The 27,171-nt window shown below is 34.2% G+C and overlaps 1 protein-coding gene across 1 annotated transcript; it reads right to left on the reverse strand.

Moving 5' to 3' along the window:
• Nucleotides 1–8,452: 8,452 nt before the first annotated feature.
• On the reverse strand, nt 8,453–26,885 carry LOC114189176 (ATP-dependent zinc metalloprotease FTSH 9, chloroplastic-like). Its single transcript, XM_028077880.1, has 13 exons — nt 25,983–26,885; nt 15,210–15,275; nt 14,966–15,100; nt 14,756–14,821; nt 13,322–13,507; nt 12,792–12,878; nt 12,577–12,690; nt 12,337–12,461; nt 11,198–11,306; nt 10,771–10,896; nt 9,789–10,112; nt 9,590–9,713; nt 8,453–9,023 (listed from the first exon to the last, which is right to left on the reverse strand). Exons 1-13 carry the CDS (start codon nt 26,781–26,783, stop codon nt 8,911–8,913), a joined length of 2,376 nt encoding a protein of 791 aa, XP_027933681.1. The 5' UTR covers nt 26,784–26,885; the 3' UTR covers nt 8,453–8,910.
• Between the last annotated feature and the right edge of the window lie 286 nt (nt 26,886–27,171).

Below are 27,171 nucleotides of genomic sequence, written 5' to 3' on the forward strand. Positions count from 1 at the left end.
AAGCAAACTACACACGCCAATCTTTTTGAGACAAAAATTTTTATGACATTTATTGTTAATTAGTACTTGTACTTATTGAAGAGTTGACAAAATACTAAGAGGAGTTATTAATTAACTGTGAAATATATGTAATTTATTACTTACTTTTTTTATTGAATGAAACTTTTTTTCTTTTTTATTTGTCAATTTTAAAGTTTTAAGATAATATAATTTGTTAACATCAGTTTTAATTTATTTAAGATGGAAAGATATCCGATACCACGTAAATATACTTTGAAATAAGAAAACTGAAAGAGATATAATAATTGGTAACTCATACAAAATTATATTAAAAATAATTGAGGTAAAATTACATTAAAAATTAAAAAATGATTAGCTTTTATAATTTAAGTAAAAAACACATAAGCAGGAAGTATAAAATAATAAATGGAGTTATTAATATTAGTAAAGATTGATATAATGAAAGTTATCCAAAGTTCAAAGGATATTTTAAAACAAACTATTTAGAAGAGTTTATTAAATTGTTTCTTATGGTCTCCACAACACTTTTGTGATTTCTATAATATCTTGTCAAACACGTTTAATTTTCTTCAATAATAACAGTTTTTTTTTTTTACAAAAAAATAAACATGCTTCTTTATATATTTTTTTAATTCTATGTCAAAAATATTTATTTAGAAACTTTACCTGAATTTTTCTTTTAATTTTCCTTATACACAAAGATTTCTTAAGCCCAAGAAAGTGGATGTATTATATAAGATTTATTCTTCAATTTTTTCAAATAAATAACTAGTTAGAAAATTATCTCTATAGATGTCCTTATCTTTAAAAAAATCCATTAAAGTTACTTAAATAAGTGTGTAAAGAAAATACTATTTTCAATCAATTTAATTAATAACTCAGAGTTATTTTAAAAGTCTATTAAAAATAGGCTTAAATGGTCTTTTGGTTCTAGTTTTAGACGACTTTTCTCACCTTAGTCCTACTTTTAAAAATGTTTTCAGTTTGGTCCTACTTTTCGTAATTTGTTTTCAATAGATTACTTTTCGTTAACTCTATCTAAATCGTTAACGGAACAGTGCCAGCGTGGTGATTTTGTGTGACGTGGATACTGTTCAGTGACGTGTCTGTTTGCACTATGCTGACCATTTAATTGAAATTGCATATTCATTTTAGGGTTTAAGTTGAATTAAATTAGGTTTAGGGTTGTTCATGTAGAATTGTGGATTTGGGGGTTGAATTGGGGATTTTGTCGTCGCTCTTTGAAATTCTAGAATTTGGCCTTTCGGATCAATTTCTGTCTTCTCAGTTCGTCGCTCATCTTTGGACAATCGTTGCGGAGGGAAAAACGTTTTCATCGCGGAGGTATGTCCTGCTTTAGGGTATTATTTTTTGTTAGTATTGATTGGATTTACCCAAGTTCTTTGTAGTTCTAGCTGTGCGCACCACTGTAATGTCTCTGCAATCGCAAATTGGGGGTGAGCCTGAAACCCTAGAACCACCATGGCAGGAATTGCATGTTCAGTGAACCCAGCTATTGCAAGAAGATGAAGATGTCCCACGAGACATTCGTTTTTAGCTGAACTTTAATGAAATCCTAAACCACAATGAACACAAACCCTAAATTTCAATTTAAAATCTGGAGTATGACAGTGCAAACGGACATGTCACTGAACAGTATCCACGTCATACAAAATCACCACGCTGACACTGTTCCGTTAACGATTTAGACGGAATTAACGAAAAGGAGTCGATTAAAAACAAATTACGAAAGGTATGACCAAACTGAAAACATTTTCAAAAGTAAGACCAAAATGAAAAAAGTCGTCCAAAACTAGGACCAAAAGACTATTTAAGCCTTAAAAATATGTTATTAATATTTTTTTTCACGATAAGCGCCGGTGACGCATTTTATATTATTACTGGTTAAATTATACATAAAACTATAAAATTATAAAACTTTTAGAAGGAATTGTGTTTGAATATTATTACATAAAAAGTCGGGGTTATTGCATTTAATATTTTTTTAGTAAGCTATAGCTAATAATAAAATGTTTGCTCAAAAAATTAACAAAATTTAATTCACATTTTTTTAAAACCTCAAATAAATTTAACAAAATTTATATAAAATAATTAAATTTATATATTTTAAAATTGAATAACTAAATTAGACTAAAATTTTGAAAAAAAATATTAATTCTAATTTTTATAAAAAATAAGGGAGAAAAAATATATTACTCTACTTTTTATAAGTTTATTTTTATGCTTTATTACTCTCAAAATTATCAACTTAACCATATAAAATATGGAAAAATAAGAAAAATAAATTTATTGTCACGTTATGTTTTCCCTAACTAATTGATGTGAGACATATATGATGGAAAATACTTCAAAACTTAATAAATAAATTTAAATTCCCGAGATAAGGTGTATTTTGATAATAATAGTAAGTTAAATTTAATTTTTCAAATAATTATTGTGCTAAATATAAATAATCATTAAGTTATTCAATTATAACGTACTGTAACTGATTAAATTTTACATTTTATTTACATGAAAAAATATTATTTCAAAAAATAACATATTTTTCGTTAATTCATCTATAATGTTTACTTACAAATAATGTGTTGCAGGTGACATCAATTATCTTGTGACAGAAGTCAAGTCACAATTGAATCGTGACACTTGGTTGTTACGTTCTTAAGTAAAAAGAGTTATGTCCTGATTAATTATTTTAGCTTTTAGCCTAGTGGTAAACGTTCAATCCAACAATTGGTATCAAAGATTCCATTCATATTAGGACATGGGACAATTGTTAAGGAAAAAATTGTTGCAGGTGACATCAATTGTCTTGTAGGCTAATGACTATATTTTATTGTGAATATCAAAAAATGGGTATTTATTAATAAAATAATATTCAAATATTTTATTAATAAATAGTTGTGTTATAAATAGATTTTTCTATTTTCTAGTTCATTTTTATAAAATCTTACCATCTCTAAAATTATTTCTCTTAATCTTCCTCTAACTTTTGTCTAAGAAATTTAACTCATCATTCGTATGTTTTTCGATTAGAGACCACCATTGAGTTCACAACAGAAAATTTACAACTTTGTCCGATCAAAATGGTGAATATAGTGAGTTTTTCTTTTCTACTCTTTTCGAAAGTCAAAATTGTGTTCATTTGTTGTTATGAGTATGATTGAGTTGCATGTGACTCAACTATATTCAAAATGATTCTTTGCATGTTTGCAATCTTAGTGGTATGCTTAGATCATTAATATGATGTTCTTGTGCGTAGATAGAGTTACTTGTGAGATTAAACGATTGGATGGGTGCTTTAAAAAGCATTAGGAGTATTAGACAAGGTAAGGGCATCTAGATCTAATTATCGTCATTTTTGTTTTATTTGGATTGAATGGTTGATACTTAGTAATTCTGATTTAAATTGAATGTCTCCATATTGTGGTTGTGATCTTAGATGTATAAATTACTCTTATTTGAGCTGGCTTAGTATCCTGAGTTGTGAAATTTGGGGTTAATACTGTGAAAGGGTACTCGTAAGTCCAATGAGCCAGTTTGAGCACATTGTTTCTGTTTTGATTCATTTAGAGAAAGAAACACTCAATTAGGGTAAGGAGTATTTTCTATTGTGCAGATTTTTAAGTTTGCATTATGTAGACTCATTGAGCAAGCCCGTTACTCATTGGACGAATGTCAAATTTAGGTTTGGCAAAGAGTCAGAGGAGTCATGCTCGTTGTGCAAGAAGACTCTCATTGAGTGAAAGCCAAACATAGATTTGGTAGAGATTCAAAGGAGGATGGGCCGCTGGGAGAATCTGCTTTCACTAGGTGAATTATTTTGCATTTTGTTCCAATGGTGGAATTGTTGGGTGAGCCATTTGTTTGCTAAGCGAGTGCCCTTCCAAGGGTAACTCGCTAAACGATTCTACTAGATGTGGTGTGAAATATATGTTATAATATATCAATGATCTTTGAGAAGTTATTGTGTTTTTTGAGTAATTAGAGTTTTAAAGGAATATAAACATGCTTTATGATGGGATAAATTGTTGTGATATGATATGTTGCATATAATGGAATGAGAAGGTAGTAATTCTGAAGGGGAAATGCTACTATGTTTGGTTGATGTGTGGAGTGTATTGATGTTAGAGTTTGCAGTGAGATCATCCTGACTCTACTAAGTAATTGGACTCATACAGAGGTAGATACTTAAAGTGAGAGTTGAAGGAGGTATTCATTAATAGATTTGGCATCGAGGGACAAATCTACACATGAGTGACTTACCATGTTAAACTTTGTTGGTATAAGATGTGGCCATGGGATGGCGAGGAGGACCTTTGAAGGGGAAGAGTGAGAATAATAGGTGTAGGGTCTCAAATTCTAATCAATACATTGAGTCCTTCGGAAGTCATGTTTGATGTGTGATGAGTAGGAAAGAGCTATGAGTCCTTTTTTATTGTAATATTATTTGGTTTGTATTATATATATATATATATATATATATATATATATATATATATATATATATATATATATATATATATATATATATATTGTGTGTGTGATTATAATTATTATGTATGATTTTTTTAGGTTTAAATACTACTTTGATCCCTCTTTTGGTCTAATTTGTTCAACTTGGTCACTATTTTTTTTCCGCATTCAAAATGGTTCTTGTTTTTCTAAAATATGTTAAATTTCGTCCCTTTCATTGGCGTCGTTTAAATTGATAACGACATAGTGTACATGCTATCACTATTCACATTACGTGGATTGTTTTAATTATGACGGTTTGTGTTTTGTTCAAATAAATCCATATTTTAGTTAAATTTGTTCAATTTAGTCTCACCTTGCACTTCATTACCCTTAACCTCCACTTCATCGTGACCCTCACCATTAACTCCTTCATCACCCTCACTCTATATTCATGACCCTTCACCATTGTCACCACCACCATTGTCGCTACCACCACTATCACCAAACTAAAACCACCCCTACCATCCTACAACTAGCACCACCACAACCACTACCACCATCAAACTAAACCCACAACCACCACCACCACTACCACACTAAAATCCTTATCACTGTGAGTGTTGCTGGTGGTGGATTTAGTGTAATGGTGTTGAATGTGATTTTAGTGTGGTAGTGGTGGTGGTGGTGGCAGTGGTGAATGGTGTAGTGGTGAAGGATCATGAAATAGTGAGTGAGGATGATGAAGTGGAAGGTGGAACTAAATTGAACAAATTTAACTAAAATGGAGACTTATTTGCACAAAACACAAACAATTATAATTAAATCAGTCTATGTAATGTGAAAGTGTCAACTTGTACACTTCGTCATTATCAACTTAAATGACGTCTAACAAAAGAGAAAAAATTGAACATAATTTAGAAAAACAATGACCAAATTGAACGCAAAAAAAAAAAAAGAGGAACCAAATTGAACAAACTGGATCAAAATAAAGACAAAAATAGTATTTAAACCATTTTTTTATTATGATCATAATCTAAAATTATTAGTATGATCTTTCATGATTCTAGCTTATCCTTACACTTGTGTTTGTTATGGTATTATTATTCTTCTACTATGATTTTGTTTATTCACATGAACATAGGATGGTGCAGGGTTAACTGTAGTAGCACTTATGTTACCAAAAAAACATTTGGTGATTTACATAGTTGTAGATAGGTATAGGAAAGTATTTTGTATTAGTCGAAAGATCTTTCCTTACATTTTGAAATACTATTTTGGATAAACTTTTATATTAAAAGACCGTACACAATATATTTCCACCTCTTTTTATTATATTTGTGTGTTTTTTATAGCTTAATGTAAGAACCTGTTTATTGTCTTTAGTGCTGGAATTTGGGTTGTCACATTGATAATAAGATAACAAAATATTTTTAACGAACATATATTTAAAATAAAATAAAATAAAATAAAATTTAAATTAATATTTATTACCTTAATGATTAGAAAATAAACTTTACTAATGTTATTTGACCAAATATACAAATCCATTTTCAATTTTTATTATCCATATAATTGAATAACATAATAAATTATTTTTTTATCAAATATTTTTTTAAACATTAAATTTAACTTATAATTATTACCAAAAGCTACTTAACTCTTGTCTCATTGATTAAATACAATAATATATATGTTATATAAGTGAAGCATTAGGGACAAAATATGATAATTAATTTAATATAGTATTTTGGATTATATATAATTAATTTCACAACTTCGTTTAATATAAATTCATCCAAATTATTAATTAAAATAAGTATCATAATTCTTATTATCAATCCTTATTTTGTGTTCTCGTGAACGGATTAACTGTTCACAAAGATTAGGAGGGATGAATTTGCTATGCTGAATCATGCTCTTTTCCAGCAATTTGTGAATGAGGGTAATTATACTCTTTTGCCATAATATCTCTCATTTAACGAAGCTTATTTTGAAGTGCATGCACGGTTTAGTGTCCCAGCAGCTTGAGAGCATAATTGATGGGGAAGGAGTCTTGGAACCAACTCTGCATAGGAGGGAATTGGTTCTATGCAGTTTGCACTCCACCACATCCATGCATCGATGCAATTTCTTATAATAAATAATAATATATAATAATAATAATAATAATAATAATAAATACTAACAACAATAATAAATAAATAATAACAAATACTAGTAATAATAATAAATAGTAATAATATATTAATTTTAACCATAAAATAAAGTAACAATCTTATATTTTAATTTATTAAAACTTTATTTTTTATCCATCACACCAATCAAATCATTCATTGACTTTTATAAAAAATAAAAAAATTCATAGACCAAAACTAAAAATTTGAAATCCAATTTGAATTTACAATCAAATTAAACATGGATTGATTTTTTGTTCAAAATTAAGATAATTTAATTTGATTTTTTTGTTGTAATAAAAAAGATAATAGGTAACAAAGAATATTTTTTTAAGCATAGTTGTTTATTTTGCTTTGACATATGATAAAGTTATCAAAATAAATAAATTTTTAGTTTATACCTTCTTGGAGTAAATAAGAGGTTTTTATGTATGCTTTAAGTATTCGTCTATAATTATTGAAATAGATGTTGGAGACTCCGATGATAGATATGCAAATATGAAAGCGAATTTCAATTGAACATACATATTAAATATCTATATGCAAAATTAATATAAATTATACAAAAGAATTAGTATGACAAAACGGAAGTCTCACCGTTACCTTCAAATCTCTTACAAAAAACACAGAAATCTTACATAGGACTCACTCTCTCACATTCATTTTCACAAAATAATACACCCTTAAAGATTTATAGATCGAATGGGGTGAATAGGTGAAAAAAATGGATCTATTTGGAGAAGAATGATTGAGTATGGGTGAGGGCATGGATGCATAGAATCACGTGTTCTTGTTTCAGTACTTGTTTGTCCAATGCAATGAATGTCGGTACTTTACCCCACATGCAAAAAATAATCATGCAATTCTACATTCCGCTATTACGCTATTATTGCCTGCATTTAACTTTTTTCTTTTATCTTATCTTTCATTATAACAAGAAGACAGCATGAAGATGAAAGAAATAAGTTATGTTGGATTGGTACAACAGGATCCAAGACAAACCACATGTGCGTCTCGAGCAGTAAGATCACTTTTCCTCTTTTGGTGAAACTTTATCAAGATAATTCATATTTTAACAACATTGAATTTAAAAAATTGAATAAAAATTATTGTAACTAACATCAACTAAACAATATTTTTAATTACTAAATATTTAAATTAAAATACATTGTACATTTCATGATAATTGAAACATTATATTCAAATAAAAGCATTAAAATTTAACAAATTTAAAATACCTTAGCCAGGCAAAACAATTTAAAAATAAAACAATTCGAATTTTAAAAGTTTCAAATTCAATATATTTCAATTTTCAGAAAGCTATGACTCAATACAAACGCAATGTAATTTTAAACTTGAAATTAAGCTTTGGAATAAAAAGAAAACTGAAAACTGTTTGAATTCAACCTTTAGAGTAGTGGAAAGGCAGGGAACCACGAGTGACATGAAATGACACCATAAACATAAACATAAACATTTAGCAGGTCATTCTAACCAAAACGTACGAAATGTTGCATTCAGACGCCAACAGATATTTTAGACTAGCTTCAAAATATCAATCATCTTATTATAACAATACAAAATCATCACTATCATTAATGTCTGGAAAAATAGACTAGGTACAAAATCATAAATTCGTTTAATATCCAAAGGTCAATGTTTATGTTTTATTTTATTGAAGAAAAGAGGTGTTACCTCAACTCGATTGCAGTTGATTATGATTTATGGGCCAGACCAGTTTTATTTCATGGAAGAAAAGAGGCCACCATTTGGAAATGGACTTCGTTAAATTGTCACTAGCAATTCTGACAAGATATTTTTGGAGTAAAACATAGCAGAGTCCTGAATACTTCACAGTATCAAACTGTACAGAAATAATTACATTTGCAGGCAATCACATGTGACCACAATAATTGTCAGTGTAAAACAAAATTCATCTAACAACATTTATGTAATAAAGGTGGCACCAATTGATGAATAAATTTTGAACCTTTCCATTTCCCATGGCTTTGGAGCTTTGGAGAGTGAATTATAACACAAACAACAGGCTGGCTACATGTTAAAAACGATGCCAAAAATTCACCTTACAGGACTGTACAAAGTTGTAATGGTGAATTCATGCTATTTGAGATATAACTTCACTGTCTTCAGGGAAATGGTGTCAACTTATATCCCAAGTTACAGTCCACATAAGTTATAATAGACAGCTCTCAACTATCAGCTTCAGGGAAATGATGTCTTACGATGGGAGAAGAGGTTGTTGTGCACCTTTGACAAAGGTGGCAAGCTCTGTTGGTGCTACCACCATTCTTAACCACTTTTGTAGCTCTTCACCCTCAACTTTCTCCTTTTCTGAAGAATAAGCACCATAGAGCATCAGAACTAAGCCAGAATGACGAGTTTCAACAGTATCGTATACATTCACGAAAGCAAATGATGCTAACATCTCAAATTAATTAAAATCCCGTACATGAACAATTTATTGAATAATAAACTCCAGGTGGAATGAACTTGTAAGCCTAAATCTAATAATCTCCACTCCTACTTTATTGATTTCAGAAGCTGTAAATCCAAATCTAGCATAATTCTTCATGCCATTTCACTGATGGCTTAATGACACAAGTGAATATACAAACAACACATGCATGTATAAGGCAGATGAGCATTTGTTCACACTTCAGACCAAACAGCTAATGCCATGGGGCATGTAACATTGATATCAAGAGTTATGTACTTGAACACGTTCAAGTATAATTCATTATATTCTTTATTTAAACAGTACACCCTTAACTCTAAACATATCAATTAATCATTTAAGTATGTTATAAGATATTACATGTATTCATTGCTATTAATTTGTAATGGCCAGAGAACACACTGCTAGATCACCTAACATTAAGAACAGTAAGCATAATTACCTTCCAAATCAGCACCAAGACCCTCCAAAACAGTTGGATTTGCTCGGATAATGGATAGTGCTACAGCCAGTGCAGACTGCAGTAATGTTTGCACCTCTTTTTGAACAAGATCAACAAGATGTCCCTGTTGAATTCAGACTAAAATCAGCATAAGAAAGAAATTGAATAGGAAGAATAAAAAATTACAGAACTGCAAGACCTGATCCCTTCCCCAAGGAACTGCTCCCCCAAACTCATCAACTCCACCACTAGAAAGTGTGGCTATTGAAACAGGGCCTATGGTCTGATTAAGACCATATTCAGCTATAGCTTTGTATGCCATGTCAGTTGCCCGTCGTATGTCATCAAGTGCCCCTGTTGATACTCGACCAGAAAAAGCAATTTCTTCAGCAGCACGTCCTCCAAGAAGGGTCACCAGGCGACCATGCAACTCATCAACAAATAGCAAGTATCTATCCTCGGTTGTTGGAGGAATATAAGTAAATCCCAAAGCCCCTCCTGACCTTGGCAATATACTTAGTTTCTGATGACAAACAAGATATTAAGGCATTGAATCATCCTTAAAAAGTATTTAATTATTAATGAAGAGCAACATATAGATTTCCAAGATACAACTTATATATACACAAGTAGGCAGCAAATTTTAAGAGTAGCTTCTACAACTGAGTATTGTTTACAAATAATATGACGATGAATAAAAAAAATGAAGCACAACCCAAACATAATGGAGCACGGTATATACAGTAATTTGCCTGCAGAAGCTCCTATCTCAGATTTTCACAATTTCACCTCTCTTGTATTTATCAGATATCCTCCAGAACTTTATACATTATTCACCATAACATCTAGAATTTCTAAATATCAACAATGCAAAAATCCTATTGAAAATTAACTCATCCACCTCATCTCTCATCCTCAACCCCATAAAGATAAGCAAAAACAATTTCTGGCCAATGGCTAAGAATCTCAAATACAAGAAGTGAACTAGAAATAATCAATCATCACAGTAAATTTAAATATAAATGCAGTAATTCCAGTTGTAGGTTAATATACCAAGAATTCTAAAATCTAGCAACTGAAATCCAAAATTTCAAATAGGCAAATATGCATAGCTCAATCCGCATATCTGCAATGACTGTGACATTTTTTAGTTACCAGTATCAGCATCTTCAACCATTTACCTCAACACGTGGTTGTCCAGGAAGAAGCTTTGCAACTGCAGTACCTACTACGGCATGACCAGCCTCATGTCGTGCAACTACAGCCTTCTCACTTCCTCGCAACTTTGCAGTCTTCTTCTCTATGCCCTAAAACAAATAATTTGGTTCATATTTAACACAACCAATTGCAGAACTGAAATTTTTAATTTCATGTTCATTTGACAGAAAAATGTGACCAAACTACATGCAGCAACAGTCAAGTATGTAAAAATTAGATACATAAACATCCAAGATCATGAAAAGAACCAAAGGACATCAATACAGTCAATGTTGGTTATCACTTGAGTACAAGTTAGACTACTTTTATCCATACCATACAACTAAGTAGAGAAGTAAAGACCAACTAATTAAAGTGAATTATAGGCCATCTTGAGAAAGTTTGACTTACAGCTATAGATCTTTCTACAGCTTGGATGAAATCAAGTTTTTCCACCACAGTTTTATTTTGTCTTCCGGCCAGTAGAGCAGCCTCATTTACAAGGTTTGCAAGATCAGCTCTAAAACAATATAACAAGCAAGGTAGTCAAAATCAGGAATTCTAACTTTAGGAAAGGGTAAAAATTGTAATGAGAATCACAAGATTTAACAAAATTAATACACATTAGGTAATATTCTTATAAATTAGTATATACACAAATTAGTGTGTGTGTGTGTGTGGGTGTGGGTGTGGGTGTGGGGGTGTGTGTGTATACAACCCATATTCCTTAAATGTCACAAATCATATTCACAAGTCATAGCCCATAAAGTAGTAAAAGCTTAACAACACCAAAACACAAGTACACAACACATCAAGTTATAGCTAACACGGCATAAAACTTGAACACCTCAAGCAAATAGTAATATTTTAATCCTAGATTCTAGATGTCTAATTTAATAATGTGCCACATTATAATCACAAGGATCCAACATTTGATCCTCATCTTCAGCTCCATCAACTGGGAACAAGGCAACAGAAAAAAAAAATGTGGGTGTGGGGAACAAGAAGATAGCAAGAGGGTGCATTCAAACAGAAACGGCAAAAGCATAAAAACCCTATGTCAACAGAGAAACAAAGAAATTCAAATTCAAGCAAAAAATAGAACAGAGAACAGAGACAAAATGATGGGTGACAGCTGAAGTTCAGTTTTCATTGTTGCAGATGCCTAGTGAAGAAGGAGCAGCCCAATGCTAGGGTTCCCTAATTGAACAAAATGAAAGAAGCTTCGAACAGTGTTGAACCAAATTGGGGGTCACTGACTTTTAAAGCGGGTACAAAAAAAAAATCATTTGACAAAAATTTCATACCATATCAGTTTCAATTAATAAAAACTCACACGCTTTTATAGATTTTATGACTTGAATCCCAATTTCATTGGCCATTTGAATTTTTCAGAGGGATTAAAATATGATTTTTTTACTAGCATTGTAACAAGTAAAACAACAATAGTTTTATCCCACTAGGTGAGGTAATGATGAACAAGTTTCCAACTGAAATTCAAATCTCCATATTTTCAAAAGAGGGAGAGTTGGTGAGAGCAGCATACTTACCCAGTAAAACCAGTAGTCATACAAGCAATGTCACCAAGGTCAACATCCTTGGCTAAAGGAAGTTCCTTCTTGGAAACGTGAACTTTTAAGATGGCTTCTCTTCCAATCCTATCAGGTGTTTCTACCTAAGAATTATGGGAAGTTTAGTAAAGATATACATAATGTTGATAATTGTCGATTAATATCAATGTTTAAACTATAGGACATCATGTACTAAAAATTAAAAAATAGAATACAGACCATAACTACTCGATCAAATCTTCCTGGCCGTCGAAGTGCAGGGTCCAAGACATCTGACCTATTAGTAGCTCCAAGAACAATCACTGCAGAATTGCTATCAAACCCATCCATCTCCTGCAATGCAACTTTTAACAAATTAGTTTTATTCAAGTAGGTTTAACTGATTTATTTCTTTACATTCACAAAAAAACAGAGAATGTCAAAGGAATGCTGACAGTGAGCAACTGATTCAAGGTTTGCTCTCGTTCATCATTGCTGACCATGCGAAATTTTCCATCACGACTTTTAGCTACAGCATCTATCTGCATACCAAAAGAAACGTTGTTCTGTTTAATATATAGTAGGTGTATTTTGGATAACTGCAAAAATTAAATTATTTCCATAATCAATTATTGTTATACTCGATTATAATTAGAATAACATTTTGTTTCATTAAGTGTGCCAAAAAGTTATTTTAAGATAATTAATTTCATTTGGACACAGCAAAAAAATATGTACAAAACTTTAAAAAGAAAATAAACTGTTAAGAAATAATCATTAGTTCCAAATTTTCTTATTCATAAAATTAGTTCATTTTTTCAGGAAAAAAACAAATCTTTTACAAATTTCAGCTATTATCTCAAAAATGCAGCTGAAATTGTAAACAGCTTTCCTATCACAAAAACAGCTGAAATCTTTAATTAATCTTTCCCAAATATGTTGAACCAAATGATCCAGCAGAACAGAAGAATATATATTTCTATACCTCATCGATAAAGATTATGGCCGGAGCCTCCTTTTTTGCCCTTGCAAATAGATCTCTAACACGGGAGGCACCCATACCAACATACAACTCTACGAACTCACTAGCAGAACAACTTATAAATGGCACATCAGCTTCCCCAGCCACAGCCTTTGCTAGTAAAGTCTTACCTGTGCCAGGAAGACCCACCTGTAAGATAACCAATAGATATTCACTGCCTAGATATCAATCTAAAGCAATATTAAAAATCCTCACACATACAGAAAAGACAGAAGTTAAAACCTTTCAAGAATTAATGCCCAAGACTATCTATGCCATGCACAGCATGATGCGGTCCCCTATATTGCAAGCTAATGATTACTTAAAATAAGAGAATATGTTACGAGGTATTGGATTAGAATTTGAAAGGATTTAAAAGATATTTTGGATAAAAAATTCTTATGTTATTCAATCACAACTATCACAGTTTTTCAGGAGGACAACAAATTCATTAATATTCAATTACAACAACTTATAAAAGTCTTCCAGTATTCAACAATTACAAATTTCAATAGATTAGGATTTAGGATGGATTTCATGTGATTTTTAATACGAGACTTGCCTAGAAACTTATTCTTTCTTTTCCAACTAGTTGTCAGAGTTTTCCTTCTCCCATTACACATAATCTTTTCTCTTTTCGTTGAAGACAAGGTCATGGTTGCGCTGATACATTTTTAGTTAAACCAGTTGAGAGATTTTCACACTCAGCATTACTAGATAACAAAATTGAACTTATTATTGATACCCAAGAGCAAGAATGAGAAAATGTTAATGTGTAGAGGGCTAGTACAGCTTATATATGTGGACAATTGTTGCTTAGCATGACATAGAGCTAGAATCTATTAGCTATTAAAAAAATTGTATTCATTTTACTTGTTCTTTTCTAAACCTTATCATTTATTCGTTGTTTTATCATTGAATCTGGTTATATTTAATGTTTTTTATAAACCTGTGGAATATTTTGAAATCTCAAATCAATTCAATAAAATCTTTTCAAATCATTTAAATTCTGATATAAATCAAATTAAATCTAAACTAAACAATCCTGGTTATAAAAGTCTTGATCTTTTATGATACAGATCAAATAAAATCTAAACTATAAAATCTTGATTATAAAAGTCTTAATATTTTAAGTCATAACATTACTACGTAGTCTATTAAAATCCACAAGACGTTTTTATTCCAAAAATAGTCTTTTAAAATCTCAAACTAGACTCGTGTCATGGAAGTAGACAATCCTGTTAGATTTTTAACCCAGGAATTCCCCCCATTGAAAATTTGACATAAGTGACCCATTCTCAAACAATGAGTCACAGCTAATGTTAGCTAACAAACAACAACATATGGTTTCAGCTCAGTATACGAGTATCATTTTCAGACACTGTATATATAACTTACCAAGAGAACACCACGGGGTGGGCGAGCACCAAGCCTAACATATCTGTCTGGATTTCGAAGAAATTCCTGGCAAGTGAACATCAGCATTGTCAAAACTAAAACCTTGTATCACCAGAAAAACTGAAGAGAATATAAGATAAAGCTAAACAATAAAGAGCCTTTAACCCTACAAACTCTAAGTGGTGAAAATGACAAGAGAATCCAGCTTACCACAATCTCTTCTAACTCCTCTTTAGCTTCATCAACACCAGCAATATCAGCAAAAGTTACTGTTTCTCCTTGTTCAGATGACTTCCTACCAGCAGAAGTGCCTGATTTGCGGTTCCGAATCTGACCAGCTGTATGCTGTGCAGCATACAATTGTTAAGAAAAAATATCATTTTAAAGCTGTAGGAAGCCTAGGTTGTATGAGAAGGTCCAAGGAATTAAGATGGGACAGAATGCAAACTCGCACCTGAGAAAAGCTTCCAGGGACTCTATGAAGAAGCCCTGCAAGCACAGCAGCATAAAACAAGGCTATCTGTGAATATGAGAATGAAGTCAGTATGCCACGTGTGATGAATCATATCATCATGGAATCTACCTCAAAAACCGAGGAAACTTATAACTAATTGGAATAAGCAGGTGAATATTTTGAACAAGTGATACAACATTGAATTGATAATAGAATACTAGTGAAAGTGAAAATAACCGAGTCATAAACTATAAATACAATATGCATACTAAACAAATTTCAAAAAGCTTTTGTTATTTTGGGCACATTGTTCACAAGAATCCAATATAAAAGTTAGCTGTTACTAAATCATCAAGGTAATTCAATGCTTTAAGAAATTAATACTCCAAATAGGGTTATTGTGGCTTTCTGAAAATTATCCTTCTAAACTGGCATAATAATGATTCACAACGGATGGGAGCTGCATCCACAACTCTAACTGCTCTTAAAGGAGGAAACACTTAAGTGCCAAGGTTTTAGTCCAGCCCCTTCATTGTATTGGTAAAACAATTGTTTTGCTTCATTCTAAGAAATTATTGAGAACGTGCCTTTGGATGTTGCATACATTTAGCAAGATTTCATACTTGTTCCAGTTTGAATAAATCAAATTATTTTCATTCATTAGCCGTTAGTGGATTAGCTATTTCCTACTTTTCAGCTAAGTTATTAGTGTGGCTGCTAGAATCATGGGATGTGATATCTTAGTCAGTTATTTCTGAATGAATTTACATTAAGTTGTGTTAAGATAATAAGATGTTATAGAAAGCACTTTCTGTTGCACTCTATTCTTTTATCAATTTCTGTATCTTCACTGTATTCTCCCGTTAGCCACTGCCTTTATTGTTTTTAAACCGAACAGTTGGTATCATAACTCTCTTCTTGAGGACCTGTGTCTGTGTTTTACAATGCCATGGATTCTGAAACAACCAAGCTGCCCTCCCAATCTTTGATGGGAGAAACTACGAGCCCTGAACAGTGAGAAATGAATCTTACTTGGAGGTATTTGATATTTGAAAAGCTGTGAAAGAGAATTATGATGTCGTAAAGCTGTCAGACAATTCTACCCTGACCCAGATCAACAATTCTAAGGAGAATAAAACTCAAAAAAAAAAGGCAAAATCATGCCTTTACGCTGGTATCTCTACAACCATCCTCACTAGGACCATGACTATCAAATCTGCAAAAACAATTTAGGATTATCTAAAGGTGAAATATGTTGGAGATGAAAGAATAAGAAAGCATGCAGATGCTTAATTTACAGAGGAAATTTGAGTTTCAAAGGATGAAAACAAAAGCTGCACAACTAAGATCCAACAGGCCTTGGAATATTCAAAGTCAAGATGAGGAGCAAAAGTTGTTTCATTTGATCCAATGAAGGAGCAGTAACTTGCATTTCCACTTATAGCAAGCTCAATCTTCCGCAAAAAAAAGGCTAGGTCATTTCCACATTTGGAAAAGAACTACATGCTGAAAAATCAACTAGTCCAAGGAGTTCCTTCCTCGACAGAAAAGCCAGCTGACAGATGAATCTGAGGCTTGTAGAATCGGGAAGCAAACAAGGAAACCATTTCCTAAAAGTAGTTGGACAGCCAGTCAAAGATTGCAGCTTGCTCACTCTCATGTTGTCAAACCACAAAGAACTCCATCACTAAAAGGAAGTGTCTATTATATAATATTTATTGATGACCTAACGAGAATGTGTTGGATTTACTTTCTTAAATACAAATTAGAAGTAGTTGTGGTGTTCTAGTAATTCAAAGCGTGATGAAAATCCAACCAATTGTTGTATTCAGATTTTGAGGTTGGACAATGGAAAAGAGTACATAGCTAATTAGTTTCAACAAACTTTTCATGAGACTGGGATTTAGAATCAATTGATGACTCCTTACACTCCTCAACAAAAATGGAGTAAGTGAAAACAAAAATAGATCAATCATGGAGATCGTCAAGTGTATGCTTCATCAAAAGGAATTAAAAAAGAAGTTTTGGACCAAAGTTGCAAATACTGTTTTGTTTATTCAAAACAGAATTCCTGCACAAGTAGTACAAAACAAACTTTTTTTGAATCCTAGTTTGGTTTTAAATTTGTTGCAAGATGTATCAATTGTCCAGTGATATAGACCAAATGGACCAAGTCATAATCAAATCGTGACACTTAAACTATTGTGCTCTCAAGTGGAAAGAGCTTATTAGCTATAGCTTTTGGCTCAATGTAAGTTGTCAATCCAACAATCAGTATCAGTGTCAAAGTCACAGATTCGGTTCTCAATTGAACAATTGTTGAGGGAGAGATTGTTGTAGGATGCATTAATTTTCCTATGATGTAGACCAAGTGAGCCAAGTTACCATTGTTTTGTAATGTTTGGACTGTAACACTCTTAAGTAGAAAGAGTTACAAGCTCACTATCTACTATGACTTTTGGTTTAGTGGTAAGCGTTCAATCCAACAAAACCTTCCCTTAATTTTTTAAAATATTTGGTTGTTTGTGATACTCATGTGTACCTCAAGTTAAGCGTGATAAGCTTGACAAAAGAGTTGAACAAAGAATATTTATTAGCTACAGAACAATCTCTAAAGCTTATAGTACTTTTCAACCTTCTTGAAGAGATTTCAGATAAATGAAACAGTGAAAAACTACACTGTTACTATTTTACTACTGTTTATATAAGAAGATAGTAAGCAGAATACAAAGAGTCAAGGCCCAGTCCTAACCCTAACCCTAAAGAAAGGATCCCATACATGATAAATAAAATATTACATCTCAACACTCCCCCTCAAGCTGGAGCATATAGATCATATGCTCCAAGCTTGGAACATATAAATTGAATTCTAGGCCCTCTTAAAGATTTAGTCAGAATGTCTGCAAGTTGTTCATTAGAGCCGACAAACTCTGTAACAAGATCCTTGGATAGTAATTTCTCTCTAACAAAATGACAATCAATTTCTATATGCTTTGTTCTCTCATGAAACACCGGATTGGAGGCAATGTGAAGGGCTGCTTGGTTGTCACAATATAACTTCATCTGCTCATTTTCACAAAATTTCAACTCTTGAAGGAGTTGTTTAATCCATACTAGTTCACATGTAGCTAGAGCCATAGATCGATATTCCGCCTCTGCACTAGATCGAGCAACAACACTTTGTTTCTTACTTTTCCAAGATACAAGGTTCCCTCCAAGGAATACACAATACCCCGTGGTAGATCTTCTATCAATTGGACAACCAGCCCAATCTGCATCACAATACGCTTCAACTTGAGTACTTCCCTTGTTCTCATACAACAATCCTTGTCCTGGGTTACCTTTTACATATCTGAGAATGCGAATCACAGCATTCCAATGATCAATGTGGGGATTTTGCATAAATTGACTAACAACTCCCACTGGATAAGAAAGATCAGGTCTTGTTATAGTAAGGTAGATGAGTTTTCCAACCAACCTTCTATATCTCTCTGGATCTGAGAAAAGTTCACCTTGATCTCTTGTTAATTTTTGATTTGAGTCCATAGGGCTATCAATGGGCTTGCAATTTGTCAGACCTGTTTCTTCCAAAATATCAAGAGCATATTTTCTCTGTGCAATGATGACACCTTCTTTTGATTGCGCCACTTCAATACCAAGAAAATATTTAAGACGACCCAAATCTTTGGTCTGAAAGTGGCTAAACAAATGGTTCTTCAATTGAGCAATTCTAGTGATATCATTTCCTGTGATAACAATATCATCAACATAAACCATAAGATAAACACATTTGTCAGGAGAAGTATAACCATAAAATACTAAATGATCCGCTTCACAACGTTTCAATCCAAAATTCTGCACAACACGACTAAATTTACCAAACCAAGCTCGAGGAGATTGCTTCAAGCCATAGAGAGAACGATGCAACTTACAAACTAACCCAGACTCCCCCTGAGCAACAAACCCAGGAGGTTGCTCCATGTATATCTCCTCTTCCAGATCACCATGAAGAAAGGCATTTTTAATGTCCAACTGATACAGAGGCCATTGGCGAATGGCAGCCATAGCAAGGAAAAGACGAACAGAACTTATTTTAGCCACAGGAGAAAAAGTATCACAATAGTCAAGACCGTAAACCTGAGTATACCCCTTAGCGACGAGACGGGCTTTGAGTCGGTCTACAGCGCCAATCGGACCAACCTTAATAGCATAGACCCATCTACAGCCCACAGACTTCTTACCAGGAGGAAGAGAGACAAGTTCCCAAGTCCCACTGTGTTCAAGTGCTTGCATTTCATCAATCATGGCTTGTCTCCATCCAGGATGACCAAGTGCCTCATCAACATTCTTAGGAACCTTAATGGTAGACAAGGAGGAAACAAAAGAGAAATATGGAGGAGACAAACGATGATAACTCAAAAAGTTATAAATAGGATGTGGATTACGAGTAGAGCGAGTACCTTTCCGAAGGGCAATAGGCCAAGTGTGATCGGAGTCAAGAGAAGATGAAGAGGATGAAGGATCCATGATTCGAGAATCTGGTGGAGAAGGATTTGAGTCACAGGGGTCTTCAGGCAAGGAAGGAGTCACTGGAGTGCGACGCTGATATGTGAGAAGAGGTGGTTGAACAATGTCATTGGCATTTTGAGGTTGAGTTTCAGGAAGAACCAAGGGATCACAGGATGGTAAAGGAAGGACTTGTTGAATAGATGAACTCTCCTCCATGGAGGACAAGAAAAAAGGTGTGTCCTCAAAGAATGTAACATCAGCAGACATATAATACCTTTTGGTTGAGGGAGAATAACATTTATACCCTTTCTGAAGGCGAGAATATCCCAAAAAGACACACTTAATAGCCTTTGCAGAAAGTTTATCAAGACCTGGAGAGACATTATGAACAAAACAAGTACATCCAAACACACGTGGAGAAACACGATACAGAGGATCATTTGGAAAAATTATCGAGTGAGGAATTTTATTTTCAATAGAAGAAGAAGGCATCCTATTGATTAGAAAACAAGCAGTGAGGACTGCATCTCCCCAATGATGAATAGGAACATTGGTATTCAACATGAGAGAGCGTGCAGTTTCGATAAGGTGTCTATTCTTTCTTTCGGCTATGCCATTTTGTTGTGGAGTATGAGGACATGTTGACTGATGTAAAATTCCTTGGGAAGATAAAAATGAGGAAAACGCAGCAGAAAAATATTCCTTAGCATTATCACTTCTGAGAATTTTAATTGTCTTCCCAAATTGGTTCTTAATTTCATTAAAGAAGGACACAAATATGGATAAAAGTTCCGATCTTTCTTTCATTAGATAAACCCAAGTACATCGAGAAAATTCATCAATGAACGTTACAAAATAGTTAAAACCAAAAGAAGTGACACGACTTGGTCCCCAAACATCAGAATGAACAGTAGAAAAAGCAAAATTACATCGTGTCTCAGACTTTTTAGGGAAGGAAGATCTAACATGCTTTCCTAACTGACACGATTCACAATCTAAGGCTTGAATGTGTTTGAGACTCGGAACCATCATCTTCAACTTAGACAAATTTGGGTGACCTAAACGATCATGCAAAAGTTTTGGGGATGAAGTTGCAAAACAAGATACTGAGGAGCTTGGTTTTAGGAAATAAAGTCCCTGTGACTCATGTCCTTCTCCAATCAGACGACCCGTACCATGTTCCTGTATAGCAAAGGAATTAGCAGTAAAGGTTACAGAACAATTTAAGGAACGAGTCAATTGACTCAAAGAGATTAAATTATAAGGACAATGAGGAATGTACAAAACAGAGTTTAAATTTAGTGAAGGTGATAAAGAAACTTTGCCAATTCCTTGAGATGCCACTTTGGATCCACTTGCAACAGTAATAAAATGAGGACTTTTGGGAGAGGAAATGGAGGAAAATGAGGAAATGTTACCAGAGACATGATCTGAGGCACCTAAGTCAAGAATCCATGGACTAAGACCTTCCACAGATTGAGAGATGCATGCAGTTGACATTGAAGAGGATGGGTCAGGATTGTTGGATTTCTCAGATTTGTACCTCAAGAATTCTTGGTACTCTTCATCAGAAATTCTAGATTCTGAATGATCAGACTTGGACACATGAGCAGCTTTATCGGGAAAACCATGTAAGGAATAACACTTGTCTTGGGTATGGCCCATTCTATTACAATATGAGCATTGAGGACGCCCACTTCGACCACCACGTCCTCCACGGTTGCTCCGACCTCCTCCTCTTCCTCGTGGTGCTACCATTGTTGATGTTTCAAAAACATCAGTTGAACTTTCATCTTTGACCAATGTAGGTACACGAAGAAGTCTAGTAACTAAGTTGTCCATCGAAGGGATTTGATCACTGGCTAAAACTTGATCACGCACATGATCAAAAGTCGAGTGTAGGCTCCTCAGAATTAAGACCATGTAAAACTTATCAAGTTTTTTGTTGATATCTTCTAATGAATCAGCCACAAAAAAACTCTTCAATTCTTCTACTGCAGCCCTAGCCTTTCCGATATGAGAAACCATATCATGATTGATTTGTTTGAGTGAGGCTACTCTTTGAGTTGCATCAAAGAGGCGTTGAATGTCGTTAGCAAAAATATCTTGTGCCCTTTTCCAAAAAGAGAAGCATGTCTTATAAGGTCTCAAAATGTCTAAGACCCCTTGCTCAACTGATTGCCATAAAACAGCACACAACTGAAAATCCAATTTCTGCCACTTAGGTTTCTCTTCCTCTGAAATATTAGAGACCTCTTTTTCAAGATGATCATGATAACCTTGACCAAGAAACCACAACTCCACCGAAGCTGACCAAGAGGAGTAATTTTTCCAGTTCAGTTTCGCAGAGGTAATAATAGGAGTAGCTGATAGAGAGGGAGACATTCCACCCGTAGAAGCCATTAAAAAAAAAACTTAACTTTTGAGAAGAAACCCTAGGTTCAAGATATGGTCACCGAAACAGAGAACCAAGAGCAGATATAAGACCAGGAGGCTCCGGCGAGACGAACGACGGTGGCGCGGCGCGATTCCGGCGCCGAGAAGGCGGCGCGTGGTGTACACGCGCTTGAAGGTCGCCGGAGAGAAGCGGAGCGTGGCGGCGCGTGCGGAGGTTTCTGGGGACGTGACTTGCGGGGATGGGTTGCGCTCCTCGAGGCGCACCTAACCCTGACTTCGCCGGAGTAAACACACCGGCGTGGACGGCGACGACGGCGGACGGCGGCGGACAGTGGCGGAAGACGGCGGACGATGATAGTCACTGTGACAAACAGTGAAGATGAACCAGACTCATGTTCTGGCTCTTGATACCATCTTGAAGAGATTTCAGATAAATGAAACAGTGAAAAACTACACTGTTACTGTTTTACTACTGTTTATATAAGAAGATAGTAAGCAGAATACAAAGAGTCAAGGCCCAGCCCTAACCCTAACCCTAAAGAAAGGATCCCATACATGATAAATAAAATATTACATCTCAACAAACCTAAAACTAGAAAATTTCTTATAAGTAGAAATATGTACTTTATGGAAGAAGAAAGCTGGTGTTGGAGATACTCAAAGAAGAATCAAAACGTTGTACTGGAGCTTGAAGATCAGTAGATGATGCACCAGTTCAAGCCACAAGGTTGCTTTCTAACATCTACCAAATAAGCAATGCAAAGTGTGCAATATAGCTGTGTGAACCAGCCAGTTTTGAAGCTGCTATGGAGCAGAAAGGTTAGCAGGAATGAAAGAGGAGATGTCCATGACTGAGAATCAAACTTGGATGATGGTTCCAAGACCTCACGACAAAATATCATAGGGGTGAAGTGAGTGTTTCAAACAAAACCCAATCTCAGTGGTTCCTTAACCAAGCACAAAGCAATGCCTGTTGCGAAGGGCTATTCTCAAACTTATGAGTTGATTATGCATATATCATTGCTCCAGTAGGAAGGCTTGATACAATAAGGTTGCTAATTGTCATTGTTGCACCAATGCAAGTGTTTAAAATGGACATCAAGTCAGCCTTTCTAAACGTTTTTTTGTAGAAGGAGATTCATGAAGGTTTTGTGATCAAAAGATAAGAAGATAAAGTCCATTTGCTAAAAAAGGCTTCATGTGGCTTGATGCAAACCCCTGGGGTAGTACAGTAGAATTAATGATCATTAGTTGAGCTTGGGCTTTCAAAACAGCCAATCCAAAGCTACACTAAATGTCAAGAGTGTTGAAGCAGATATTTTAATCATTTTTTGTGTTGATGATCATTTGGTGACAGGAAGCAACCTAGCACAAATTAATGAATTCAAGCTAGAAATGAAGGATGTCTTTGAGATGACTGAGATTGGTCTCATGACCTACTTTCTGTGCATGGAAATCACTTAGAAGAAGAATGAGATTTTTATTTGTCCAAACAAATATGCAAAACAGAAGCCAAATAAGATTCAGCTAGATGAATGCAAAATAGTAAACACTCCTATGAATCAAAAGGAGATGCCCAACAAGGAGCATAGAGCTGATAAAGTTGATGAAGCGCATTTTAGAAGCTTCATTGGATGTCTAATGTATCCCACATCCACATGGCCTAACATTTAATTTCCTATTAGTGTGTTGTCAAGATGCATGCATTGTGCTAGTGAATTGTGCTTTAAGGCAGCAAAAAGATTGTGAGATACACCAAAGGGACTGTCAAGTACTACCAAGTACAAGGCTTTCAAATTATTTGGTTTTTCTGTTTGATTGGGCAGGTAGCTTAGATTATATGAATAGTACTTTAGGTTAGGGTGTTGTTTTAATAGACTTGGGTCACAAGCAAGATAAAGAACAAACAATTTTGCCAATAACCAAGCAACAATTTCTATTTCACATAATCTTGTGTTTCATGGGAAGACCAGGTATTTTTATGAAAAGTTGGTTCAATTAAGACAAGTTCAAGAAAATGGTGATGCAAATCTTGTTTACTGTCGAATAGAAGACCATGTTGTTCACATTTTCACCAAATCTTTTCCATTCAGCAAGTTTGAATTCCTAAGGAAGAAGCAAGGAGCTTGCCACCTCCAAGGCAAGAAGGAGAGTTGAGAGTGTGCCTTTGGATGTTGCATATATTTAGGAAGCTTTCATGCTTGTTTCAGTTCGAGTGAATCAATTTGTTTTGTTTCATTAGCATTAGTTGATTAGTTATTTCCTATTTTTCAGCTAAATTATTATTGTGGTTGCTAGAATCAGTTAATTCTAGTTAATTCTGAACGTGTGTAAAGTAAGTTACATTAATATAATAAGATGCTAGAGGAAGAACTTTCTGTTGCACTCTATTTTTCATCAAGTTTTATATCTTCAGGGTTTTCTCTTCTGTTAACCACTGTTTTTTGTTCTTCTTAAACCAGCAAATACAACCATAATTCTTGTACCTCTTTATATTTGCATTATTTTGTGCATATTGTCCTCATGAATGCAATAAAAGGTTAATTACTATTAAAAATCAAAGTAATTGAATGTTTTGGGAAAAGGTTAAATATATTTATACTTCCTAAACTTTGACACAAAATTAAAATTTGTCTTTGTCTAAAACTTTGATACAGTTTGGTTTTCAAACTTAAAAAATGAATAGTTATAATGCTCCTAACCAATTGTATTAAATTTGTTTGACATGTCAAAAACAATGTTTCAAGTTGGCGTTTGAGCTGTTTAAATCATTTGACAACTTCCAACTCAAATGCGAGCCTATAACATTTTTAACAAAAAAAGAAATTACATTGTTTATTATATTCATTCATTTTTAGATTTTAAAGACCAAAATATATCAAAGTTTGAGACAGAGTCAAATTCCAATTTTGAGTCCATGTTTAAAAACTACAAACATATTTAACCCTTTAAGAAATTAATACTCCAAATCAAACTATTATCCTTCCAAAATTTATAATGGTTTGCAAAGGATGGGAGCTACATCCACCACTCTAACTGCTTATCAAGAAGAAGGAAACACTTATGTACCTAAATTTTAGTCCATCCCCACCATTGTAGCTATTCATATTGGGCATTCACCGAGTTTAAATTTTTTGGTAAAACAATTGCCTTGCTTCATTCTGAGAAATAACTATAATTCGTATTCCTCTTTCAGGTCTCAATTTTATTTATTCAAACAATTGTACATTCTGCAACCAGAACATTAAGCTTCAAAACACCTGCCCCCAAAATAAGGTAAAAGAAAATAATTAGAAGGGTGCTAAGGCTACCCGAAAGTGAGAGGTTAAGGCATTTATCACTTATGTGTAGAAAATACATACCTTGAGTTTTGTATTAAAACTCAAGGATGAAAACTGTGTAGAAAATTAATGTTGGTAGTTAGTAGTTAGCCCCATACTAGAAACTGCAGGATGGTAGTAATGTGTTGAAAATAACCACGGATGGTTAGGTGCATATATCTGATAGTAGATTTTGTAAAAGAATACTCCCTATAGGAAAGGTTTGTTTATGGGAAAGCAGGTGTATTGTTATATTGTGTATGATCTCAATGTTCATCATTTGTTACTTAATCATTTGCTGTTCTATAAGAGGCTCTTCATATCCAATTCCGGAATCAACCTCCTCACAGAACAAAAGCCCTGTCCCATTATGTGAAGTTGGCTAAATGGATCGTATGGCGCCATTGCTCAAACTAAATTCAGATAAGCTATAACTCACATTAAAAAGTCTCTAGCACCAAAGTAATAATGCTATTACTAGTTTAATTCTCAAACTTCATATATCTCTAAAATCACACGCATAACATAGGTGTTGCCACATGCTTACCAGTGCAGAGTTAAAGAATCCACCAGAACGCTTATCCGGGGACCCAAACTCCACCTTATTGTCCAGCATCTTTTCATAGGGAGTTCTGATATCACTTGGCCTTGTGGTAGTGTAAACTATCCTCTTAGTTGGCGCAACACTCTTCACCAAGGATTCTGATTCTTGCATCCTAGTAATATTACTACTACTACTACCACCACCATTCACTGCAACAACATCACCACCACCATCGTGGCTTGTTCCAACACCAGCCTTCAGCTTGAACATGATGTGGACCCCATCCACCTCCACCTTCTGCACCTGGTCACCATTGATCCGACTCAAAAACTCGCTATAAGGCACACTCACAAACACCGTCGGAGCCTTCGGGTCCGACCCGGGCAGTGGGATTCCGGGTCGGAGCAACCGCATGACGAAGAACCCAATCCCTATTTGCAAAAGCAGGATCCCAATTTCCTGAACCTGAATCAGTGGCTGCCACCGCCACCGACGCCATCGAGACCACCACCCGTCCTTCCGCCGGTTCGAACCAGCATCGTCTTCCTCGGTCTTCTCCTCGCCGGAATCGGCCGCGGAATCTGGTTCGCCGGCAGAACGACACGCCCATGATGATCGATGGTGACCCCACAATCCGTACCTAAGAGGAACGTTGGGCAAAATTGGGCATCGGAAACAACGGAGGGTGTCGTCGAGGGAGGGAAGGGAAACCCTAGAATTTGCGCGGGAAAACGGTTGGTAGGGTTTTAATTTCGTGTGGGTTAAAGCTGAGAAATAGTGATAATGATACTCTAAAGGTAACATTCGAAGCGAGTGAGAAAGACCCGGACACGAAAAATCAGAACTTAAAACGTGGGTATTGGAGTTTGCAGAGTTGCAACAATGGAGGGTGAAGGCCAAAGAAGAAAGAAGAAAGAGAAGGTTATTTGAAAAGAGAATGATAACCGTTGGATTGAGGGGGACTTGGAAGATCTGAACCGTCAATGTCCTTGTTTTTCGACACTGTAGTCAATGGTCAATAATATTCCTCATCACTCATGTTTTGTTTTTATCGTGCGTTTTGTATTTTTGTATTGTTTTTCTTAATTTCATAGGCATGCATGGACTATGCATTTTAATAATTTTTTAACTTGTGTTCCTAATGTTGTCACAAAAAAAACAAAACTTGTGCTCCGTTTTATATGAAAAATGT

Source organism: Vigna unguiculata, chromosome 6, assembly GCF_004118075.2.
Source record: "Vigna unguiculata cultivar IT97K-499-35 chromosome 6, ASM411807v1, whole genome shotgun sequence".
Classification (NCBI taxonomy): domain Eukaryota; kingdom Viridiplantae; phylum Streptophyta; class Magnoliopsida; order Fabales; family Fabaceae; genus Vigna; species Vigna unguiculata.